Raw genomic sequence first — 22,980 nt, 5'->3', positions numbered from 1 at the left:
AAACAAAATTTAAATAAAAATCTCAAAGATTCGTTTGAGGTACGACAGCATCGACATTGAAATATCCTTTTTTGCATGTTGTATTAAAAATCATCCTGTCCTGAAAAAATCAAAATCTTTCGAAAGTATGTATGTAAAACATATCTTTCCAAATCTCCTGTATTTGCTAAGCAACTCTCTGATTGCAGGGTATTAAAACTGATAAGTTGGAACAGAATGTATTCACAATAGGCCGTATGTCCATTGATAATTTGTTACTTCTGTCGTATATGGTAATCGTACTTAATCCAAAACAAAAATAAATCAAGTTTGCACATTTTTCATATCCTTTGTTGTATACGAATCCGGTGCGAGAAGTGTCCTCTCCCTGTGTCCATTTCCATTTTGAATCCAACCTGCAATTCCAACTCCAACGCGAAAACAGACTCCCATTCCTATGGCAATGTTGGAAAAAATGCCCTCCAACGAAATGAAATAATGAAAAATGTATGGAAAAACTGATTATTCACATTCTTATTTTCATTCAGACTCAAAGTGGCGTGAAATTCAAATGAGTTCAACTCAATTATAATAATAAACTGCTCGTTTTATGTTTCTGTTGTTGGTAATTTAATTTTGCAGCTAAATAAATATACGCGGAACTCGAAATCTAAAGGACAAAAGGGCACAATGCCCGTTCCTTTTGAGTCTCTTTAAAGGAAGGAGTCCACAGGCAAACAGTAGCCGAATCGATGCTAAATCCGATCAATTATCTTCCCTCGTGTCCTGAATCCAATCCTATCAATTTATAAATACGATCTGTATGAATTAAATATGATACTAAAGATTATTCTATTTTACATGGAGTTTAATTTAATTTTCTTTTTTTTGTTTTTCTATCAAATGCAAAAAGCGCAAACAAATACATATATAGATCTGAATCCAAGAGATTCTCTCGAAAGTCTAAAGGCTTTCGAGGAGCAACAGCCGGGTAGAAAGCCTGAGAATGAGCCTGCTCTCTGCCACTTTGGCTGGTGCTGCACGTGCAGACCATTGAGTGTCCATTGCCAGGATTAGGGTTAGGTTTGTGGGGATTATTGCAAACCGTTGTTGTTTTTGTTTTTTAAGAGCGGAATGAAACAAGCAAAACTGGATCGCGTCAGCGACTCTGCCACTCGAGTCTGCTTTTATTGTAATTACGAGGCCATGACTCCGGCCCGGCTCTGGCTCCGGCTGCGGCTCGGGCAGAAGCCCAGCCCACTCCAGGCCCACCCGCACGGCCAATGTCAAGTGCAAAGGTCTTGAGCTGAGGCAAAAAGTCGCGACATGTGACGATGGTTGAGGTCTGAGGTTCATTGCTACTGGACCGCCCAGTGTGCGCAAGGTAATTGTTTTTCTTTCTTTGCTTGGCTTTTCGTAGCTTTCCCCCAATACCTTCTGCATGCTGCATCCTGCGTCCGCTTTGGCGTCGGCGTCGGCGTCAATTCAATTACAAGTTATTTCACGTTCGCACTGACGCTGACGATGAGATGAAGTTGAGGGGGTCGGGTGAAGTAGCAAGACCAGGCCAGGACTTGGACCAACAACGGGAGACATACGACATTTCCACATGTCGTCGCTTCCGCTGCCGCCTGGGCCTCCCCCTAAAACAGTTCAGGAAATTCAGTCACAAATTGGGGAAATTGAAATTTGAATTGAAAACATGATTTGTGCAAATTATAACGGGGTACGGAGAAAAGGCAGAGCCAACACCATATCTTAAGAATAAAACAAAGAAGGAAAACATGGCCAACACATTGATCGATTCGTAAGAGTCCTTCGATCACATTCATACTAGGCCGACCCACCCTCTCGGAATCCGCCCGCAATAAAGGGAAAAGCGAAACAGAAGCTGTTCATTCATATTTGAAAACAATGGCAGCTCTAATGATGGGAAAAGTGCCATGCAGGCCAAGGAAAGCCCCAACCCACCCCAACCCACACCCAACTCGTCGTCGTAGTCCTAACAGCGGGCTCGGCAACTCGGCCTCAAACTAGAAGGAGATGATTAAATCTGCGACAACAAAGGACAAAATAGCATTCAAATTAGAAGCTCATTGTCGATGTTTTGTTGCCAAAGCAGCGCCAATGCTGCATTCAGGCAGTCGCTTTGTTCCTCTAGACAATGGGGTCACAAATGAAGAGCAGAGCCATGGCAGTGTTCGAGTGCGAGCACGAATCCGTAGCTGAATCCGTAGCGGAATCCCAATTCCAGTGTAAGCACTGGCAACGACAAGGGGCAACCGCCTGTCACTGTCAATATGTATGGCTAGCACGTCAATGATATGGATATGGATAATAACGATCATCAATCGCCATCATCCATCTTCATCCATTACCACTACGCACAACAATAAATGTCTAATAATTCCTACATGGGACAGCACTATGAGCAACTGCCTCCGGGACAGCACCAAAAACTTTGCTGGCAAAGCAAATTTAGACACCATTGAGCAAAGCAGCCCCTGTGCCTGTGCTTGCCTTTTCTCCCTCCCAGACTCCAGTTTACTCACCCTGACCCTCGTACACTGGCTGGCTTGGCCTGGTTGCCTCATTCCCTGCCTCCTGGGGGAGGAATATTTCAAAGGAGTGGACAACAGGTGCGCCCTCACAATTATTCCCACTGTTGTTCACAAAAAATAATATAATATATCGCAATTAGTGCTACTTCCGAACGTGTCATAGCACAATAGTTTCGAACTGGACAGATCGGACATGGGATGGCAACACTGTCAGCGCCGTTCCATAGTCCCCCGCGTCCCCATCAGAATGTCATAATGCATTGCCACCAAGTCGTTATTGATTTCCCTATAATCTATGAGCTCCCCTCCCGAAATAAATCCACGTTTTTAAATTGTAATCTGTCAGCTCTGCCGAATTATGGGACTGGAACATGAGGGGTATTCCTCCATTGGTTCAGGGTGGACGTAAATAAGTCAAGTGTGACACAGATTTTTGGAAATCTCGCTTTTCCATCGGTCCAAAGACTGTGTACTACCGGCTCTCGTGTCACGAAGCACACAAAGGCACGGGGACACCTTTAATGCTAATGACAATTTCGATTTTGTGTTCCATGCGCGCACTCTGCCTCAGAATGTGTCGCTATAAATTTTGTTCATGTCTAAATATAACATTTATGATTCCCCCAAGAAATAATTTATAAAAAGTCAAAATTTTTTTGACAAAACATCTCATCTGTGTGGAGCGGATCGGAGCGGAGCGGAGGAGTGAACAAAAACAGAAGAGAAGAGAAAAACAAAAGAACGAATGATGACTGAGGAAGAGCGCGCATTGAGTCGATTATGTCCCGTGCCCCATGTCCCGTTCCCCATGCCCCATGCCTCTTGCATGGAGCAGTTCTAATTTTGGTCGTCGAATTTTAGCCAGGAAAACAGGAAGCAACACAACAAAATTCGAATCACGATCTCTAATGATACACACAAAATAATGTAGCCACACTCAAAAGCCTCGATTCACCTCAATTCACCCAATTGCCGGGCCAAGAATGTGACTAGCCACCCCCCTTTAGGTAGACAGGTAGGTGCGATGGCTATCTCGTTTCCACATTGTTCAGCCTATTTGTGGTCGATGGACACTTGGGCACTTTACCACAGATTTATTTACCATTTTAGGAGTCATTAACTACGGAGAGCATGGCACATCTACAACCACTCTTGACACTCTCCCCTTCTCTACTGCGCCCAATGGCAAATTTCCGGCAGTGCCTCAGGCCGTCTGTGGTTCGGGGTAATCGCCATTGAACGGTGATGGTGGTGGAGTGGTGACTAATTAACTAGCCGCTGTCGCTGCCACTGACATGGACCGTGCGCCGTAATCCTTATTCTTGTCCTGTTTATGGCGACGGTCGGCAAAGTCATCAAAACTTTACTCATTGCATCGGCGGGTCGGTCAGCTAATCAAGTTATTATCCCAGGGCTTTAGAAACCATTTCGCTAATAATTGCTTATGTCGGCCAAGCGTCGGCGGACGTGCTTTCTCTGAGAGTTCAGTCCATTCGATTATTTGACAGCACTAAGGATTCGACACAGTGCGATGATGCCCTCAGCTCTATAGTTAGTCGAAATATTTCCATATTCTTCAATTGTTTCTGATGCAAAGACAAACTTCAATTCTGTTGGCATTTGTTCATGTGGGTGAGATTGAGCATTGATTTTTTTTTTTTTGGATGCCTTTGCCCCTTTGGCGGCTGATGGTAGGCGAATAATACGTCACTTGGGACATGGACACACTTGGTGGCTCGTGCCACTTAGTGGTACTACTCATAGTTGGAGTGGCGAAATGCACTGGTTCTAAGAATAGGCTACCACGGCGACCTCTGCGTCTCCTCCTCGCCAGTGCTTTTGTGTCGCTCTCCTTTCTCACACCTTCAGTTATTCCCTTCTTCTCTCTGCCACGCTGATAGGATCGTCATCGACATAAAAGTGGCGAACGGGTGTGAATGCATCTGAATGAGAATGGATGTGGATGTGCCTGTGACTGTGCTGGCGGCACTTATTCTCATTCTCATTCTAATACTGATTCGGGGGCACTATGAAAACATTTCTCACTTCATTAAGACGCCTTATAAATATCAAGTGCCTGCCTCTTCCACTACCCATTCCACGGAACCTCTGCTCGAATGTTTTATTGTTTTCGGCAGAAGGGTGAAGTGAGGTAGGAGGCGGTGAAGGGGAGCAGAGGACGGGAGGATGATGGCAATAGGTGTGTGGATGTTGATATGATAAGTTTGCGTCGCATGACGGCTCGTGCGCGGCTCGTGTGTGCCGCTCAACTTGATGGCCGGGAACGGATGGTGGAGTGGAGTCGAGTGGAGTGCGAAGGGTTAATGCAAAGACGCTAATGCTAATAGAGGACCGGAGTCTTCCACCCGTGCATCGTCACTCACGAAAAGATTTGTGCGCCAGCATCAATAGCCAGATGAGGAGGTGGCCTGTGTAAAATTAAAAACTCACTCGACTGATTCATAATTGTGACTGACAATCTTAGTCGGAGAAATCTTATCTATGTGTACAAATGTTCCCGATGGGAATTTTCCATGAATTCCAGCCAGGTTGAAAGCCTCTTGGAAAACCTCTTCCAAAAATCTCAACTATCACCAACGCCCTTGCCTTGTGTTGCATTTATCCGAAGCGTTCTCCTTAAAATCTTCATTGCTTAAAAATAAATCACCTCGAATTAGCCATTTTGCGTTTGTTTTCCCATTTTATTTTACTTTTTTTTTGCCACATTCAACCGCTGGCACCACCAACCGCCTTCGCCTTCGCCTTTGCCAGCATCACCACTACAACAGCAGCAACTACAACTACAACTACAGCTGCTGCTCCTAATGCATTTTGGGCTTCCCTTGCTTTGATTTTGAAAGGCTTCTGACAGTTTCTAATTTTAAAATAATATCTTCTCGACATATTCCGCCCATAATCCCACACACCATCCATCCGCATCCCAATCCCTGGTAGAAAGACATACAGTGGCTCGTGTGCTCATTTTGATAAGCATGGAGTTTGGTTATTAGATATTGAATATTTCGAATTAAATCTCGATCTCATTCCGAATTCGGAATTCGAACTTTCGAATTCTGTGACAATTACTTGAACTTCCTAGATGACTTTCTAGATGACGCCCACTAAGTTCAAGTTATATTTTATGGCTTCTAATATCCCAAGATTCAGATAGACAATGAACATTTTACAGCGATATTTATGAATTTTATGACATTTATGGATGTGTTGAGCATTCGCTGTTGTCGTGGGTATAAAATATGAACTGGGCGATCAATTTAAATGAGAGATGTTCGGCATTTCTCCGTGGTACACCCACACCATGGATACGCAAGAACCAAGTGGACGGATCATAAATTTTTTATACGCGCATATGCATGGTGTATAAAATACGAAATACGAAATATTTCGACAATATAGTGTATTGTATGTATTCTATATTTATGATATATATTTTTCTGTTATAAGCATTCCCCTCCATACATACATACGTCTATATAGAAATAGACTTTTTATAGAAATCTATCCATTTATACAAAAACACATTTGCCGACAGAATACGAATATTTATTGTTTCGATTTCAAGAAACAAAAATCGATACATAACCTCAATAGAGATCACGATCTAACTCTCTCTCTCTCTCTCTCACTCCATCTTTCAATTCCTTTCCCTCGATTTGATATGATCTTCAATTGTAAAGGATAAAAACCAAAACTTTGATGACTTTTATACCAACCTCGAGTCAATGTAGCGCCAGCATCCTAACCCAGCCTCCCGTACCCGTACTTTCCCGTACCCGTACTTTCCCGCCCGTTCCATTGCATCGAATCGCGTTGTTGTGTGCCGCTGTTTTCCGCTTTCGTATTAATTTCTGTTTTCATTCATAAATTTTGCTTTTTAAAAATAGAACATCTTCTTAGCAACGATTGCATCCTCCACTTCGCACTCCCCACAATCCCCGCCCAACCCCCTGCATTTCCCATTCACAACTTCAATTCCCATTCCCATGCCAAGAAAGTTGACGCAAGGCAAGGTTAGCACAATTTGATTAATATTAGAATATTTGTGGGCAAATTTTTAAATGCATTTCCGGTGTGATTTGCAACTGCATATGGAACGAACGGCCCAACTAAATATATCAAAAAACTTATATACCATAATCTTGACTTGACTGACAAAACTACATATGTATGTGTATGCTCTGAAAGACCTTACCAACAACTTGTAACCTTTTTGTAAGCTCAAATTAAGGCTCAGCCCCAACCTTTGGAACTACATCTCATACAGAATCGTCTATGTATACATATATTTATGTAACTTGATATGTACATCCCCACATATATACATACAAATGTATATGTATGTATCAATGGAGCAGAAGAACAAGGCGGATTTGAGTGAGATAGCGCAATTTATTTGTTTCCTATTGGCAGACATGGAGCAAAGAGAATGCTCTTCAAAAACGCCCATACAGTGGACTTTTGTGTACATATACCAGCCGATGGGTCGATGGGTTGAGAGGTCATGTGGACATACATACGTCTGCACCTGTTTACATTCATGCGCAGGTGAGTGGGAGTTGGCCAGAGTGGAAATGGTCTGCCACACATAGAAAGTATTTCCCACTCGTTCTCTATCACTACCAATTGTTACTGAAGTGCAAGAAAACATATGTAAGTATGTATAGCAAATCCGAAAGAATCTGTGGAAATTCCCTTTATAAATGATTCTTCTGATTTTCCAAATATTTCGGAAACCTTCAGTATTCCCTTACTGAAAAATTGGAAGTTTGGCCACTTTTCCATTGAGGAAAAAGAGTGACAGCTGAAACAAGTTCTGTCATCAGGTATGAATCTCTGGGACCGGAGGACATCCAGCATCTAATTAACATAAAATCCGTCCCGGTCCGTGTCCATGTGTGTTAATGCGTTTTTAATGAGGACGACCTTTGAACTACAACTACTTAGCACCGAGATATCATCTTATTGACGCTATCAATTGCGGCAGCTACGCGGTTCAGTTCTCGTTTTACCAAGACCCCGTACAACCCCCGGGCAAATGCAGATTTCGTTAGATTCTTGGGGCAATCCTCCCTCGTCCTCATCCCTTTTGTTTCGCAAATCTTGCTGATAAACATCACATTAGCGTGATTTCAAGCCGATTAGCTGAGCAGGCGAATGTTGCGCTGTCATCGCCCCGTTGTAACAGTGTCACAGGACGAAGTGCTGCCTCATCCTCATATACAAATGGGCAGACCGTGGTCGGGGCCCAAGGAACAGAAGGTCATTGATTTAAACGGAACTTTCTAACTGGAAAATCAAGCTTATTCTGAATTCAGGATCGAGACCTGGATAGAGACTCGAGGCTTGAGCAATTTCATTCGCATTTTAAGAATCCACTGAAAGAACCAGCGGTGTACCTCATTTATTTGCAGACGGAAGGCCCGAACAAAGGATCATATTTATGCATATATGTAACTAGTTAGTTTGTCCATTTATGCCCACATCATCCCTATAAATACATACAGAACTATTGAGAAAGCATGAGAGGGGCGTGGGCGTTCCTAAAAAGTTGGACGGGCATCTATGTCCACATCTATGTATATGGCCATGTGGGTGGCCATCACCAAAGAGCAAAGAGAATGGCGAAATTGTGGGGGATGGGCAATGGGTGGGTGGAGACGTGGACGGAGAGGAGAAGGTGAAAGCTGAAAGAAAAGCTTATTGTTCGAAGCTTGAATGCCAAACACAGTACAAAGGCGATTCAAAAGGAGATTTAAGCATGGCACAGAAAAGCTGAAAGAGAGTACCGAGAGTACAGGTAGAATGGAATAGAATGTTCACAGGATAGAATTTATACAATGGAGCAAAGCGGAGAATAAAGGAATAAGGAAGAATAATACAACTTTGTGGGCAGAACGAAGAGGAGCAGGGGAAGCAACAGAACCAGAAGCACAAGTACAAGTAGAAAGCAGAAAGCCGGGCAAATGCAAAATGAATGAAATGAATAGAAAACAGTAGAATGAAATATGTAATAAAAAGTACAGAGAAAAGGGATTTGCGCACTCATACGAACAAAGTATTCACATTCACATACACACGAAGACAATATCCCGAATTTAAAGCTTTAGGCCCCGGGCACGGACCCGAACCCAGACACGGACCCGGATCGAAAATTGTACATTTCCATAAGGCAGCGAATCATTAGGAAAACTATTTTCTACCATTTTCCTATAAGGCGGAGTTCCAGAATAAAGGAAGATGAATTTGTTGTACTTGGGATTTTCTTATTATATTTTGAATGTTTTCCTGTTAAATCTTTGTCAGCTTGTAATTTTTATTGTTTACGTGCTCACTGTGTACTTTGAGGATACTAATTTCTCAATTTGCAGTTGAAAGCCATGTGGGGCTCTGTCTTTGAATGTCTGCTACGTGACTCACTCTCACTTCGAGATCCGAATGCTTGGGCACGACCTTTTAAGGTGTTCAAATCCATTGCCAAAAGCCAAAATTAAGTGGAGTTCAATTCAATTTACATATTATCCTTATGCCTTGGCATTCCTGTCCATTATCGAACCAACCACTTCCTGCCCCGACTATGCGGGAGCACTTTGACAATTGTTGCGCAACGCCCAATTCACATGAATAATAAATGTCGTTTGTTTTGCCCCCAAATTTGGGTCGACCTTCCATAATTTGGCTAACAAAGCAGGGAGGAAGCCAAACTCGAGGTTGGAACACCATTTGGGCAAAGAAGCTTACCTGATTAAGAAGTCGACTGCGTATCATCTGCAGCTGCCGAATCATCTCGGTTACCGTGCGATCCTTTTCGTATGCCCGCTCCTCAGAGATGCCTCCTGACAGGATTCCAGATTCCCTGTAAATAGATATATTCGAACATGAGTACAAATACACCCACCAAAAAAGATTTGTGCAAACTATGGCCGCACCAACCAGTTCCGGTAGCCACCAGCCACCAGACACCGCTCTCGCCCTCACCCACTAGGAAAAGCTAATTTAAAATAGCCAAGAAAATTACCAAAACATTTGGACAGACACTCAAACCAGAGAGGGACCGAGCTGGTTGGAGGGGATATTGATATTGGTGCTGGTCGCTGGATGCTGGATGCTCTGTGGTCGTATTCGTAATTTGCCATTGCTAACTATATTCGCCATTTCCGTTCGTGGTATTCAATTATTCAGCAACAATCTAAAAGCGTAAACTGAAATTTGAGCAGCAAATCAAGCGGGTTGGCGTTTCGATAGACACAGGCTTCTGCCTGCAGAAGGATACCGGACGGACGTGCCGTCGCGACGACGATGCCGACGAGGACACCGCCTTTTTACCAGAAGCCGTTTGCTAGTTTTGGTGTGCATTTTTAATGGGATTAGATTCAGCAATTTTCAAAAAGGAAGCCCTTGTAATCCGACAACGGGACAGGGATGCGCATAGGTTGGGATGACTTTGCGTTTAGCTAATATCCTTCATATCGGGGGAGGTGGGCAAACGTTCTATATGCTTATCGGCAGCTGCTTTTTAATTGTCCAACTACATACATACATATGAACATATGTATATGGAAATGAGACTTACCTCAGTGAAATACTTGGCTTTAGCATGGTGGAGTATTCCGTTGTGTTGGGACTGACGTAGCTGGAAAAAAGCTGATGCGGAGGTCCTCCAGCGGATGGTGAAATTCGCTGTTCTGGACTGGGTATACACTTCTCTTCGATTTCTGCTTGCAGTGGAGAAGTGCGACAAGGTTTCCCGAATTCAATGTCCGTCCCAATTACTTCCTTGTGTTGGTGCGATCGCAGCTGAGCTTCATCTGGGCCTCCTCCTTCTATATCAGCGAGATCCTCTATGCGCATTGATGCTTTTTGACTCCCTTCCATATCAGCCAACGAGCTCTGCTTTAAATCCTGAATTTCCACTACCTCGGAGTCATCATCGCCTTCCGCCCTCGGTAGCCTCCAGTTTTCTTCAGCGTCTCGGCCATTAGAGACACTCACATGGGTCTGGTTCACCGGCGATGAAATAAAATTTGACTTGCCACCGCCATTGCTGAGGCGCGATTTCGCGCCCGTCTTCTTAATGCGTCTTTTAGCTGCAGAGTACCGCGTCGACTGCAAAGATAAAAGGGTTATCCATCCAACGAGGATGTAGGGCCAAGCAAGTTCAAAGTTTAAGACGTTAAACCTACCTGGGCAACATTGTCCGTGTCCGATTCGTTGTTAGAGCTAAGTCCGGGGCTGACACTTCGTGTATCTGTGTCCAGATCTGTATCACTAGCTGATACCATACCCAGGCCGAGGCCAAGGCCGACGCCCAACCCCAAGCCCAGGCACATATCCATATTCTCATTGGCCATAGCCGCACCTGCAGCTCCGCTACTCACAGTGCATCCCCCCTCTTCATTCTTATTATTATTGAAGAATTGTTGCTGCATCTTGTCGCTATCACCGATAACACCTGCCGCCTGAGACTCTCGGCTTTCAGTTTCCAACAGCTCTAATCTCTGTAAGCTGCTCTTTGAATCGGCGTCGACTTTACTGGGCGGTGATTTCCGTTTTCCCGACATACTGTAAATGTGAAGTAGACAAAATTTACATTTTCAAATGTTGAAATAGTCTAAAGTATATAAAATATAAATTTTTAAGCCAATTTTACGTGAATATCATATATTATCATAAATATCATCAAACCATCTGCATTTAAAGAATCAATGCAGTTTAATCGATATTACAAATTAATAACTTTTTATTGGCTTCCACAAAAAGGTTTCACAAAAAAATATCATTGTAAAGACACTTTTAACCTCATCTGTGCCTTTAGCCCTAAGAAAATCTTACTCCATCATATAGTGGGCTTTGTTTATTTTTAGTTTTGGAGATATCAGTTTATATTTCAACTTCTCAAATCTTAAATCAAACCTTGCCGGTTCGAGGCAAATCTCACATTGGTGGCGTTGGGCCTAGGAGTATACCCAAAAGGGTGGATTTTGTCATTGTAAGTTTTGTCAATCTTTTTGGTCTTACTTAGTCTCAACTCCCAACTTGTTTTACCGTTGATGACATGGTATGGACATTGCAGTTTCGGAGTTCTTTGGAAAAAACTGCTACTGATAGAATTTGTGGTTCTTAAAAGAGCTAAAAAATCCTCTTTTGAAGATTTTGGGGACTTATCCTAAATACATATCCTGCATATTGAATGTGAACATTTTTGTTTTGACTTGATTTATTCAACATTAGAGATATGCTTCTTCATTCAGATTCTTCGTTTTATGCTGAATCAAGGTAAGTAAGGTTAGAAAGATTAGCTGATATAATTATGTCCTCCTGCGTGTCCTTGCATATGACCTGGATCCTCTAGAGATTGATACTCGAGAGTACATACCAAATTTAATAGCGCTTTCTGTCGTACTCTTTGAGACAGAGTCAAAACGGAAATGAATAGTTGTTGCTGATCAAGAATATATATACATTTCACTATTTAGCCTAATCAGTATATACTGATATATATCCAACTGAATGAAATTGAAATTGACAGATTACCCAATAAATTGGTTTGATCTGATCAAAAACATATTTCCTGCCAATCCCTAACAATCGGTTAAAAATCTCCAGCATTATACATTTAACATCCAGTTAAGATCCCTCGCTATGAAATTTCATACATACATACATACATACAGATGTACATACATATATTGCGTGTGAGTCTATGCATAACTTTTATTGTGGCGCTAATCGGAAGGCATCAGCAGTGGTTTCATCTGTGTTATTTATATTTAGCGGAACAGTCGTCCTCTCGACGCACTTCCGGCTGTGCTGCACTACTTGCAATTGGCAAAAAAATAAAGAAACACGCGTACATACATACATATGTATGTATGTACATACATCCATTCATGTATTGTACATATCTATATATATTTTTTGCATTTTTATTTTGAGTGACAAATTGGTAGCAACGAAGCCACGCGGGAAAAACCGCGCTCTCTGCAATTGCGTGCACCTTTGAAAACGGAAACTGCAATTTGTTTAGATGCAATCAGTACATACACACACACACATTCACAATATTTGTACTCATATACATATATTAGACAGACATACATATACATATGTATATGTATGTATGTATGTACATATTTATATGGTAAGTGCATCCCCATGAGATAAGATAGTGTGCGCGCCACCCAAGCAATTCACGGAGTGTATAGGACCAACATACATCCGACATTGGATGTTGATCAGGAATACCCATGCCGTAGTTATGAAGTCGAAATGGCACCATTCCCTGGCCCACCGACCCCCCAATCCCCATTGCCATCGCCATCCCCATTCACATCTTGGGCACAACAACAACAACAACTGATTGTTTTTCCGATTTGCTTTGAACTGAACGTTTTATTTATAATGATGACTTCCGTTACTCGGCGGCTCGACATCGACTTCGACTCCGTCTCCGTCTCCAATCCATCCCCAAGGCACTTTTGTGCACATATGAATGTGTGTGTGTGTGTGTGTGTGTGAGTTTAAGTGTGTGTATGTGCGAACATACGAATTTAGATAAAGATTCGTATACACATGACATTCGCATACTCACACCTACGCACCCACACACACACACAAAGCAATTCAAATATTGACTTGTACACTTACAAATAGCTTCCGCAAATTCACTTGAATGGGTTTGGTTCGGTTTGGAACGAGTTCCTTTTTGTCGGGTTGTGGGCTGTGGCGTTTGTTGTTTTGTTTAAATAGCAATATTTATGAACACACACACACTTACATATGTAATTTCCGAAATGTAAATGTGAAAGGGCCGACGCCCGAAACCGAAAGTACGGAATAATAAATAAATAAATTAGTTACGGCGAATGGTTAAGCACACAAACAACACTACACACATAAATACATGGGCATAAATGAGAGCAACAATAACGGTTCAAATCGGAATCTAACATCAATGACAACCACCCTCACTCTCTGTCTCTCCTTTCTCTCTCTCTCTCTCTCTCTCTCTCTCCTCTCACTCTCTCTTTCTCTCTTTTTGCCAACAGAGATTCTTAGAGAGTGCGGCTACATCCTTAAATTTTTGGGAAGATGCCAGAACACACTGCACCCGGATTGACGGCGGACGGACAAAAGACACCCACATTTAGCTGTACACTGAGCGAAACTGATTGGACTTGTTTCAGGACTTTGACCAGCTGTTTTTTTTTTTTTGTCTTTAAGATTTATTCTAAATCATCAATTTAGCATTAAGTAGCAATTTAATTAAAGCCATCCATGAAAATCCATTTTTGAAAATAAAATAAAATGAAAAATGAAGTAAATCGTCTTCCTGATTTTGGTGTAGCATGCAGCATGTGAAACAGCAATTTGAAGGACATGCTATCTCGGTCACTGTTATCACTCATTCAATCCTCCATTATAGCCCACTTAGTGATAAACGCTTATACAGTAAGTACATCTGTAAATTTCAAGACCATTCTTATATTTTAATGACAGCAATTAGTGTGTTTGCTTTGATTTCGTTAGTTACAAGTTGAGGGAGGCGAATAACAGGTCAAAATTGGGCGTGTCTAAAATTTAAAACAAAGAATCTCCACACACAATAATTAAGACCACGTTCTAAATTTAATATATCCAATCTATCTATATCTAATATAACCTTGATCATCGTACGTACTATACGGGTCTACAAAGCGAATACGCAGCTCTTGTTCGTACAGTCTCCGGCGTATAGGACAGATGGACATGGCCAGATCGACTCGGCAATCGATCTGGATCAAGAATATTGATGACCTTTACGAAAATATGTGAATAGAATACAAGCTTAAGGATTTTCTGGTAATCTATTCTTCCCAGGTCCTTTATACCCAAGTAAATTATATTCTCTTACAAATATAGTTACGATACCTTATTTCCGTGCACATAATATTCTTTCAGAAACATCTTAAATGCATTCTAAAGTGTATTCAAAATTCTTTTGTTTTCATTGCTGTTCAATCGATCCTAACAGGACCGGATGTGGTCGCTCCTCGTAACTTCAAAATTCCCGTGTTTATGACAGTGTTTAGACTAAATTTTATACCTGACAAGTTTTTCACGTTTTTCACTTATTAATCTGTTATTGTAACATCCTGGCCTAAGTTAAGAGAGATATCGTCGCATCGATTAGATTAGTTATATTTACTTATGATAAATTAAATTGATTTTAGCAATTTTAGTGTCCCCCCCATTTCTTCGAGTGTAGCGTGAATCGAAAACACTCTGCTGTTATTTTCCTATCGAGACGATTTTTCATTATATGCAATTTCGTGTAACATTTATCATTCGCTGTCGAAGTGGCCGCAAATTGTCCAACTTTAGAGCCAAAGAAACATAACCCGCGGTGAGAGTTTTCCAACGGCACTTGCCACTGCCTCATCGACCAAATTGTTGATGGGTTCGATTCGATTCCCATCCCCATGCCCATATCCGCCTGCTCCACAGCCGCCTCGTTGACTCAAAAATGTATGACCACTAAGTAGGCACGTGGTAGATGGTCGATGGTTGATATGAGTGTGTGTGTGTGTGTGGGTAACCCAAGGTGCACACAATAAATATTATGCTTTCCTTTTTAAGCACTGCCAAAACATCATCAGCAAACAACACATAAAAATGTGAAACCGCCTGACGCAATAATGAATTTTCAATTGGAGTTCTAGCCAATCCAACCCAAGGACGAGCTGACGAGCCCTGACTCTGACTCTGACCCTGCCACAATTCTATCGACTTCTGTGGCATTGTTTACGAGCCCACGGCAAACCGCGCACGTGCTTGCATTAAAAATGAATTTGGTCTTCCCGGTCCCAGCTTCGGCCCCGGTCGATTGCCTCCTTCGGCGAGTTCTAATGGGGGTTCTTTTGGGAAGGACGGCGACCACTTTGCAAATTGCAAGAAGTCTCAATCGGACAACACGCCCACAACACGCCTAAGTCATCATTTTTAAATAGGTAATACTTATATATAAATATGTATGTCTGCCAATGTATTGTATGTTTAGATCTTAAAACAACAAGTCCAATCAAAGATTATCCTCCACCTTGCGTACTTCGGTCATCTATTGCATCGTGCTCCATCTCAAATTTCAGGGGAACAGAGAGATTTGGAGACGATGGGAGTCTAGATGACGAGCAAGAACTAGACTCAAAGGGTCTATTTTAAATTTATAGATAACAACTGTCCAGTATATGGGGATTTCCCCTTTCTTTGAAACATAAAAATTAGCTCCCTTTAAAGCTCAACAAACACTCATGAATGTTCATATTTGGCTTCTGTACTACCAATAATTAGAAATACATGTACATAGTGCACCAAATAAGGCTAACATATGTAAGTAAATTTATTGTAAATCAAGTTTACTTAGTTAAAGATTAGGTTATATTTGGTGGATTGAAAGGGGGACTTCTTGCGACTTTAAACCTACAAAAGGAGAGTTTGAAATTAATTTAAATTTGTGACCTGCAGTTGAGAATCGTTTGTTTCATGTACTTTTGTTGACAGATTATACCATTAATTGGTATATAACATTATTTATTTCTTATACCAATTTATATGTACATATTCTGTAGTCCTGTTTTTATCCGAGCAGTTTGTGACCTCTCCGCTTACTGGACTTCCATTTCTCAACAAAAGGTTATCCAAAGAATACAAAAATATGTTTACATATTCGTCACATTCCTAAAATAAGTACCGAATCAATTCACTTGACTTCAATTCCCAGTTATAAAATGTGTTTAACTTCTTGAGATAATGCTCAATTTTGACAATTCCAATAACTGGCCAAGCACTTCAGCAAAGCAGTCTTCAATCAAGACAAAACTTTAAAAATATGATGACTTTTTTAATTTTCATAAACTTTCTATTTCAATACCCTGGCAAAAATGCTGTGTTCACCTTGGTCAGATATGGCGTTGCACTAGAAGGCGGAAATTATATACCATAATATAACTATATTCTGGGTCAGCATGAAGATATGGACCCACAACTCCTTCTCTGGACCTGTATCGGACTAATTTGAGGTTCCAATGAACGAGCGGTCGAATACAGTCACTTCTGCCAGCAATTCATTTATGATAACTGTGTAATAGAACATTTCAAAAACACAAACCTCACACTCATACTTAAGACAATAGCACAACACACACACATCCAAACCCCAAATAAAACTATCCACTCTGTGAATATGTACAAGGAAGATGTCGACCAAAAGGAGATGAGAAAGATGAGTTTCAAAAAATTGGTCACTTGTAGACTCTTTGGAGTTCTCTTGCTTATGGTTAAGATGTAAGTGTTCAATGCGACTTTTAAAAATGTTGCAGGATTGATAACATATAAAATCAAGGCTCGCTAATTCCTTATGCCTCTCCTTACGGTTTTATTGAGTCAATTGGCCGTACAGTAATCTCATCATCTGAATCACTTAAATCAACTTCACTTTCACTTCTGTGGTCAAGGAGCTGTCTACATTAAACAAATATTCAAGATTGTCTTTCCCAAAATTTGAAATAAAAGTTTTGTTTAAAATTGTGGCTAGTGTTAGATCATCCCCAGCACAAAAATCTTCAGCAGCTATAGACTCTAAAAACCTTGCGATGTATAAAAATGTACAAAAAAGAGTGTCTGCGTCCTGCCAAGGGAGCGTCCGCCCAAGGGAACGGATTTGGTGTGAAAGTCGTGCTAAAAAACTTGCGACTATAAAATTCGTTTGGGGCTGTCCGCCTAAAGAAGGTGTCCGCGATTAGAACTATCACTGTACTTATGAACATAGAATATATGATAAACTATAAGTTAATCGTGATTGGATGACTACAGATACTTATACATGCATTTGAATGTATATTTGCAAATTGATAAAAATCAAAGAACCATTTTATATAGCTGTCGTACATACTAACATACTGAAAATAAATGGCAAGCTCCAGCTTATGTTGTAGGATATTATTTATCCGACTCTTCAGAAGAAAGGAGTAAAAGATTGAAGTAAATCGTCTCGCCGACTTCGGTATGCCATGCACCACTTGGACCAAATATTTTAAAGTGCAAAGACCAAATGTAAGTCTATTATATTGTTTTACATGCCTCATCCTAGCATACTCTCTCTCGCTTACTCTTACAAACACCCAAGCACTCTAGCGCCGCCACTAGTCTACGGCCACCTCCGCTCTTATGAACCGCCTAGTAAAATACGTTTATACGTATAATTTGAATATTTGTATTTCGATTTCAAGTAAATTTGTTAGGATAATAGAAATGTATAAGACTAAGAATTACGGGAACCAATCGGATTTTACTTAATTGTGGGGGTGGAGGTGGTCGTGGCAAAACTTTTAAGCAACAACTACAGATAGCCAGCGCAGACGCTGGCACTAAGCGAGTATACAAATTTTAAAATAAACTTAATTACCGTAGGTAATACACGAGGCTACACACACGATTTGGTGATCTTAGCTCTTGTAATCTCTGAAATCTAGGTGTTCATACGGATGGATAGACGTGCGGACATGGCTAGATCTACTCGGCTGTTGATACTGATCAAGAATATATATACTTTATGGGGTTGGAAAAGCTTTCTTCTGCCTGTTACATACATTTTGGCGACTTTAATATACCATTTCACCCTATGGGTGCATGGTAAAAACTTGCCAGGGCTTGCAAGCTTTGGTACGGGAGCAGTTAGTTCGGCCCACTTTTTGATTGGTAGGGCGGAGGGTTCATATATCCTGAATTGGAAAAGTTGTTCAACTTTTATCAATAATAGAATTTGGTTTAGTAATTTTATACATTTTATATAAACAATGTTTTCCGCACCACCAACAATTAGCTTCATTATGACTGTCCCAACTTTTAGCATTCCGAACTAAAACTTTAAAGCTGGAAAAAATGAAAAACAAACGATAAATCAATGGATCCCGAACCTTATTTTTGTTAACATCTATCAAAATATCGGATCACAATGTTTTTCGAATTTCTCTTCTTGGGGAGATTAATTTTCGATAAGATATTTTGGATGCTTCGAATTGGATTTGACTATAGCCTACCATAGTACGATCCCTAATCGATTTATCAATTCAAAAATATTGAAACTATTAAAGAAGTAAGTCATCACCTCGACTTTGGTTTACCACCAAGTGAAAAATCTTTTAAATTTGAAAGCATTTGCTATCTCGCTTACTCTTATAAGCGCACAGCACTCTACATATACTTTATAGGATCTGATCAACTTCCTTTTGCCTGTCTCTCAACTTTTCGCTACCTAAATATACCATTTTATCCCATTTGTGCAAGATATGAAAACTAAATTTCTAAAGGTTAATGCAGTTTAGTCTGTACCCTTTTTCAATATTGTCGTCTTTCGAAATATCTTAAACAGATCAAATCGATTTCATTAGTAGAACAAAAGTTATGATTTTTGCAACCAAAGTATGTACAATATTTTGCATACATAGTCCAGGTAGAAGCAGTCAAACATAAGAAATACGATTGATAAGTAGATAATTCATTGCATATAAAATTATTAAGTGAAAACATTAATTTCTTTTTATGCTTTTCTTTGGTAGAGTTCTTGTTGGATTTCACATTAAAATCACATTACTTGGGGCCGCCTTCTTATACTAACACACACACTCGCAGACAGAGAGAGAGAGAGAGAGAGAGAGAGAGAGAGAGAGAGGGGGAATCAGCCTCTTACACACTCACACCCACTAGTTCCGGTGGAGTTTTATTTGCATATTTGGGTGCACAATAAGTCGGATCTCGGTGTACGTTGTCTTTGTCCGCATGGGGCACTTACAAATCGCAGTTCAAAGAGAGCGAAGGCTTTTGTATTTGTGGCTGTTTTTGTTGTTGATGCGCTTTGTGCTTTGTTGCTGTTGATGGCGCACTTGTTTGGTCAAAAAGCCGCAAACAAAAGGTCGACTGGACCGCGGCCAAAGAAGCAGGACTAAGAGCAGGACCATCCGTTAGGCGGCAACTGCGCAGCGGGTCAGGTCACCCTCAATGATGCGAAGGCGAAGGACGAGGGACAAGGACGGTGGCTGATGCTTAGGACTGTCCATTATTTATGCCTATTTATGTTTGTTCGTTTCTACATTACACTTTGCGACATCCTCCCACCCCCCACACCCGTTTTCAATTTGTTTGGCGAACCGAACCAAAAGAATGGACCACAGTTGCCCTTTTATGTGCATATGTCCGGTACGTTTACATTTGATGACGGGAATGGGTTGGAGTCCGTGTGGGGCAGGGTGATGGAGGAAAAACATTATTGTCGTTGTTGTTTACTTTGCATGTGTATGTAAGGATGTATTACCAGCACCACCATTGACATGATGGCATCATCATCATCATCCGCACCCATCAATGAAATGGATAATAAATCAAACTCTTCATGGCCACTTTTCTCTTCTGAACTGATCCTTAAACAACAAATTAAAGCACAGAAAAATTGCAAGCAACAGATGTTAGATGTCAAGTTAGTCTTAGTCCTTCCAGTCCCCAAGATACATCTTGGAACTTCATCTGTACACTCAGAAGTCAAGCCGAGTCTAGCCTCACGAGTTGGAGGTAAACATTACTAAACATCTTTCACGCTGGTGATTATTACACTTGTCGCTCCTCATTGTGTTTGAGGAAACAGCCAGACAACCGCAACATCCTGTCCAACAATCCTGCATGAATTCCATTCATTCCGACTACTTATATTGCGGGGCCAAAGGTCTGCAGCAATATCCTGCCCAGGGCGATGTCTCATCAGACATATTGATTTTCGAATCAAGTATGCTGTGTATGACAGCTTTCGAAAAGTGCATATTTCGTTCATCTAATCCCTAATCCGCTTATGGACAACTAAAGGACTAACCAAACAGCCACACCGCTTTCCCGTTCTCTTAAGATACAGTGAAAGCTCGTGATGAAATACTTTGTGGAGGTTCAAGATTGTTTAACAACAACTGTATAATGTGGGTCAAAAGGTTGAATCAGAACTTTAAACATAACAAAGCATTCAGGATCACATCCAATAGGCAATGTAGAATTGCTAGGTCAAAATAACATAGAATTAGAATTTAGAATTTAAAAGGATACGAACATAAAATATTTTATAGATGATTGCATTTATTTAGATGCATATTTGAAGATTTTAGCAAATGTAATTCCTCAACAATTTGTTATAACTAATTAACTAATTTATGTTATCCATTTTGAAAGCATTCGATTTGTTCATGTTAAACAAAACAACTTTTCAGGATTCTTCGAAGGCCACACAAACCGTGGCATCAATGAAGTTTCCCCACATCCTTATTCCGACTTTTTATTATCCTTATTGTTTTATTCATGGCCATATGCGACAAACGCAGAATGGTTGGTATTTTTACGGTTCTCGAATTACTGGAAATGTGACCACTTGACCAATCAATGAATATTAAATGCTTATTTGTATATGACCACATCAATATGCTGAACACCCAAAACCCAAACCCAAACCAGACTCAGCTCAACCTCAACTCTGACCCAGAATTATATATGGGCCCAGAGCGCAGATGCTGGCATCGGGTCGCCTGCATTGACGATTTCGGTTTATGAGTGGGGTTGGAGTTGGTGATGGTGTTGGTGTTGGGGGTGTGTCCATTCGACTCCGCTTGTGTCCTCTTGGGGGCATTGCATTACTTGAACAGTTGAGATGACATTTTATTGTCATCGCCCAAGATTTCGGTTTGGAATTCAACTCCCGGCGTGCACTTTATCCAGCTTATGACCACAAGTAAGTAGGTGAGTTCACATAATCGTGGCAGTGGGAGCGCTGTCCGACATTCCCCCTTTTTTTTTTTTGGTTGCCAGCCAGGGCCATACGAAAATAAACTGCTTACTCGCAGGAGGAGTGGGAGTGCGATGCGAAGGGGGAGTGGGAGGAAAGAGGAAGCCATTCATGCCGCAAAGACAAAAGATCACAAAAACGTTTGACAATGGGAGATAATGACAACATCTGAGACACATCTGGACACCATATGCGGCTGCCTCAGTGTTTCAGTGCAGTGCGTAAAACACTGAACTGGATTATGGATTAGGAAGCGAAATGAGTGCACCTTGTGCTCCAGAAATGATTATGTTGCCCAATTCAAGTGATCCGAACTTTGTCAAGTTCAAGATGAGTATTAACGGTGAATATATTCGTTAGGGAAACTATTTTCAAGCGTATCCTGAGTTCCTGGACGGCAACTGCTAGACAGGCGTCTAAAAATTGTGCGTACACGCCGGACCAGGCCAGGCGGTGGCAGAGGTGGTTCATGTACAGTTCCAAGTCGAATCGACCCAGGTACAGGTACAGGGACATACAACAGGTATGCACATACCAACACACATACACACGCACACGGACACGCACACACACACAAACACAAAGAGGCCAGTGTAAAAGAGAGCGTGTGACGATCGGAAACTAGATTGAGACAAGGACTGACTGAGTCTGAGTTTGCAGAGATCGAGCAAGAGACTGAGATGCTACAAAGTGCTATTGCCTCCACTGGTTGGCGATGCAATGCTTCATGCCGCAGCAGCTCCAGCTCCAGCTCCAGCATCGGGTCGCCAAGTCGTTGACTTGCAGTTATTTCTTTTCGTTTGTTTTCTTCGCTTCGCTGTCATGTTAGTATATCGTTTTGTTTTTGTTTTTTGTTTTGCTTTGGGAACTTTATGCGCGGAGACACATATAGATGTGGCAAGTGTGTGTACAACAGAGTGTGTGCACCCTACAACTGACAATTCGGGGAATGCCGACTTCAAGGATCACAATGGGGAGATGGACACAGAGACATTCATTCAAATCCATCCGACATCAGCTGTGACTCAATACAATTTGCATTTGATTTTGAATAGGCTAGTGATCAGTTAGTAGGAGTAGGGTAGGGTATCCCACTGTCGTTTTAGATTTTCAGACAGAGTGGAGCGTCTGTCTCTGTCCAGCTTGTTGTTTTGCTGTTTACTTGCTCTCTAGAGGGGCCCGGCACGGGTTGGGGCGCGGAATCGGCACCGGGGACCCAAAGTGCGAAAGCGGAGGAAAAGAGTGTAGTCTAGAGGTGGAGTTGCTGTGTACACGATCGGCAGCATCTCTTTGGACTCGCTGTATCTTTTACTTGAAAGTTTCAACTATTGCGAGGCATAACGCAAGTTCGTCTCCGAAGAAATCAGTATTAGTCGAAGGCACATCTCGGGGTGTAATTGTAATCAATGGTGATCATTTCATAGCCCACATTGTCCAAATGGAAGACAAACGTTTCGTTTGTTGACCGAAAACGGCCCACATCCCAATCACAATCGGATGGCCGACAAAACAATACAGCTTTTGTTCTCGAATCTCGACCCTTGCAGCTTTTCCATGGGCAGTTTTTGATGC

At 41.4% G+C, this 22,980-nt stretch overlaps 1 protein-coding gene across 1 annotated transcript in view; it reads right to left on the bottom strand.

The window, feature by feature from the left end:
- Sox102F (transcription factor Sox102F) overlaps window positions 1–22,980 on the bottom strand; it is a 41,941-nt gene that overhangs the window by 14,539 nt on the left and 4,422 nt on the right. Inside the window, exons 2-4 of the mRNA XM_068298144.1 lie at window positions 10,742–11,120; window positions 10,132–10,664; window positions 9,300–9,414 (exon numbers count right to left, since the gene is read on the bottom strand). Of these exons, the coding sequence (XP_068154245.1) occupies window positions 9,300–9,414; window positions 10,132–10,664; window positions 10,742–11,119 (1,026 nt within the window). The 5' untranslated portion in view covers window position 11,120. The remainder of the gene's footprint in view (window positions 1–9,299; window positions 9,415–10,131; window positions 10,665–10,741; window positions 11,121–22,980) is intronic.

Source organism: Drosophila tropicalis, unplaced genomic scaffold (assembly GCF_018151085.1).
Source record: "Drosophila tropicalis isolate 14030-0801.00 unplaced genomic scaffold, ASM1815108v1 contig_859, whole genome shotgun sequence".
Lineage (NCBI taxonomy): Eukaryota > Metazoa > Arthropoda > Insecta > Diptera > Drosophilidae > Drosophila > Drosophila tropicalis.
The sequence above is the reverse complement of the archived record's forward strand: the minus strand, read 5'-3'. Positions and strand labels throughout refer to the sequence as shown.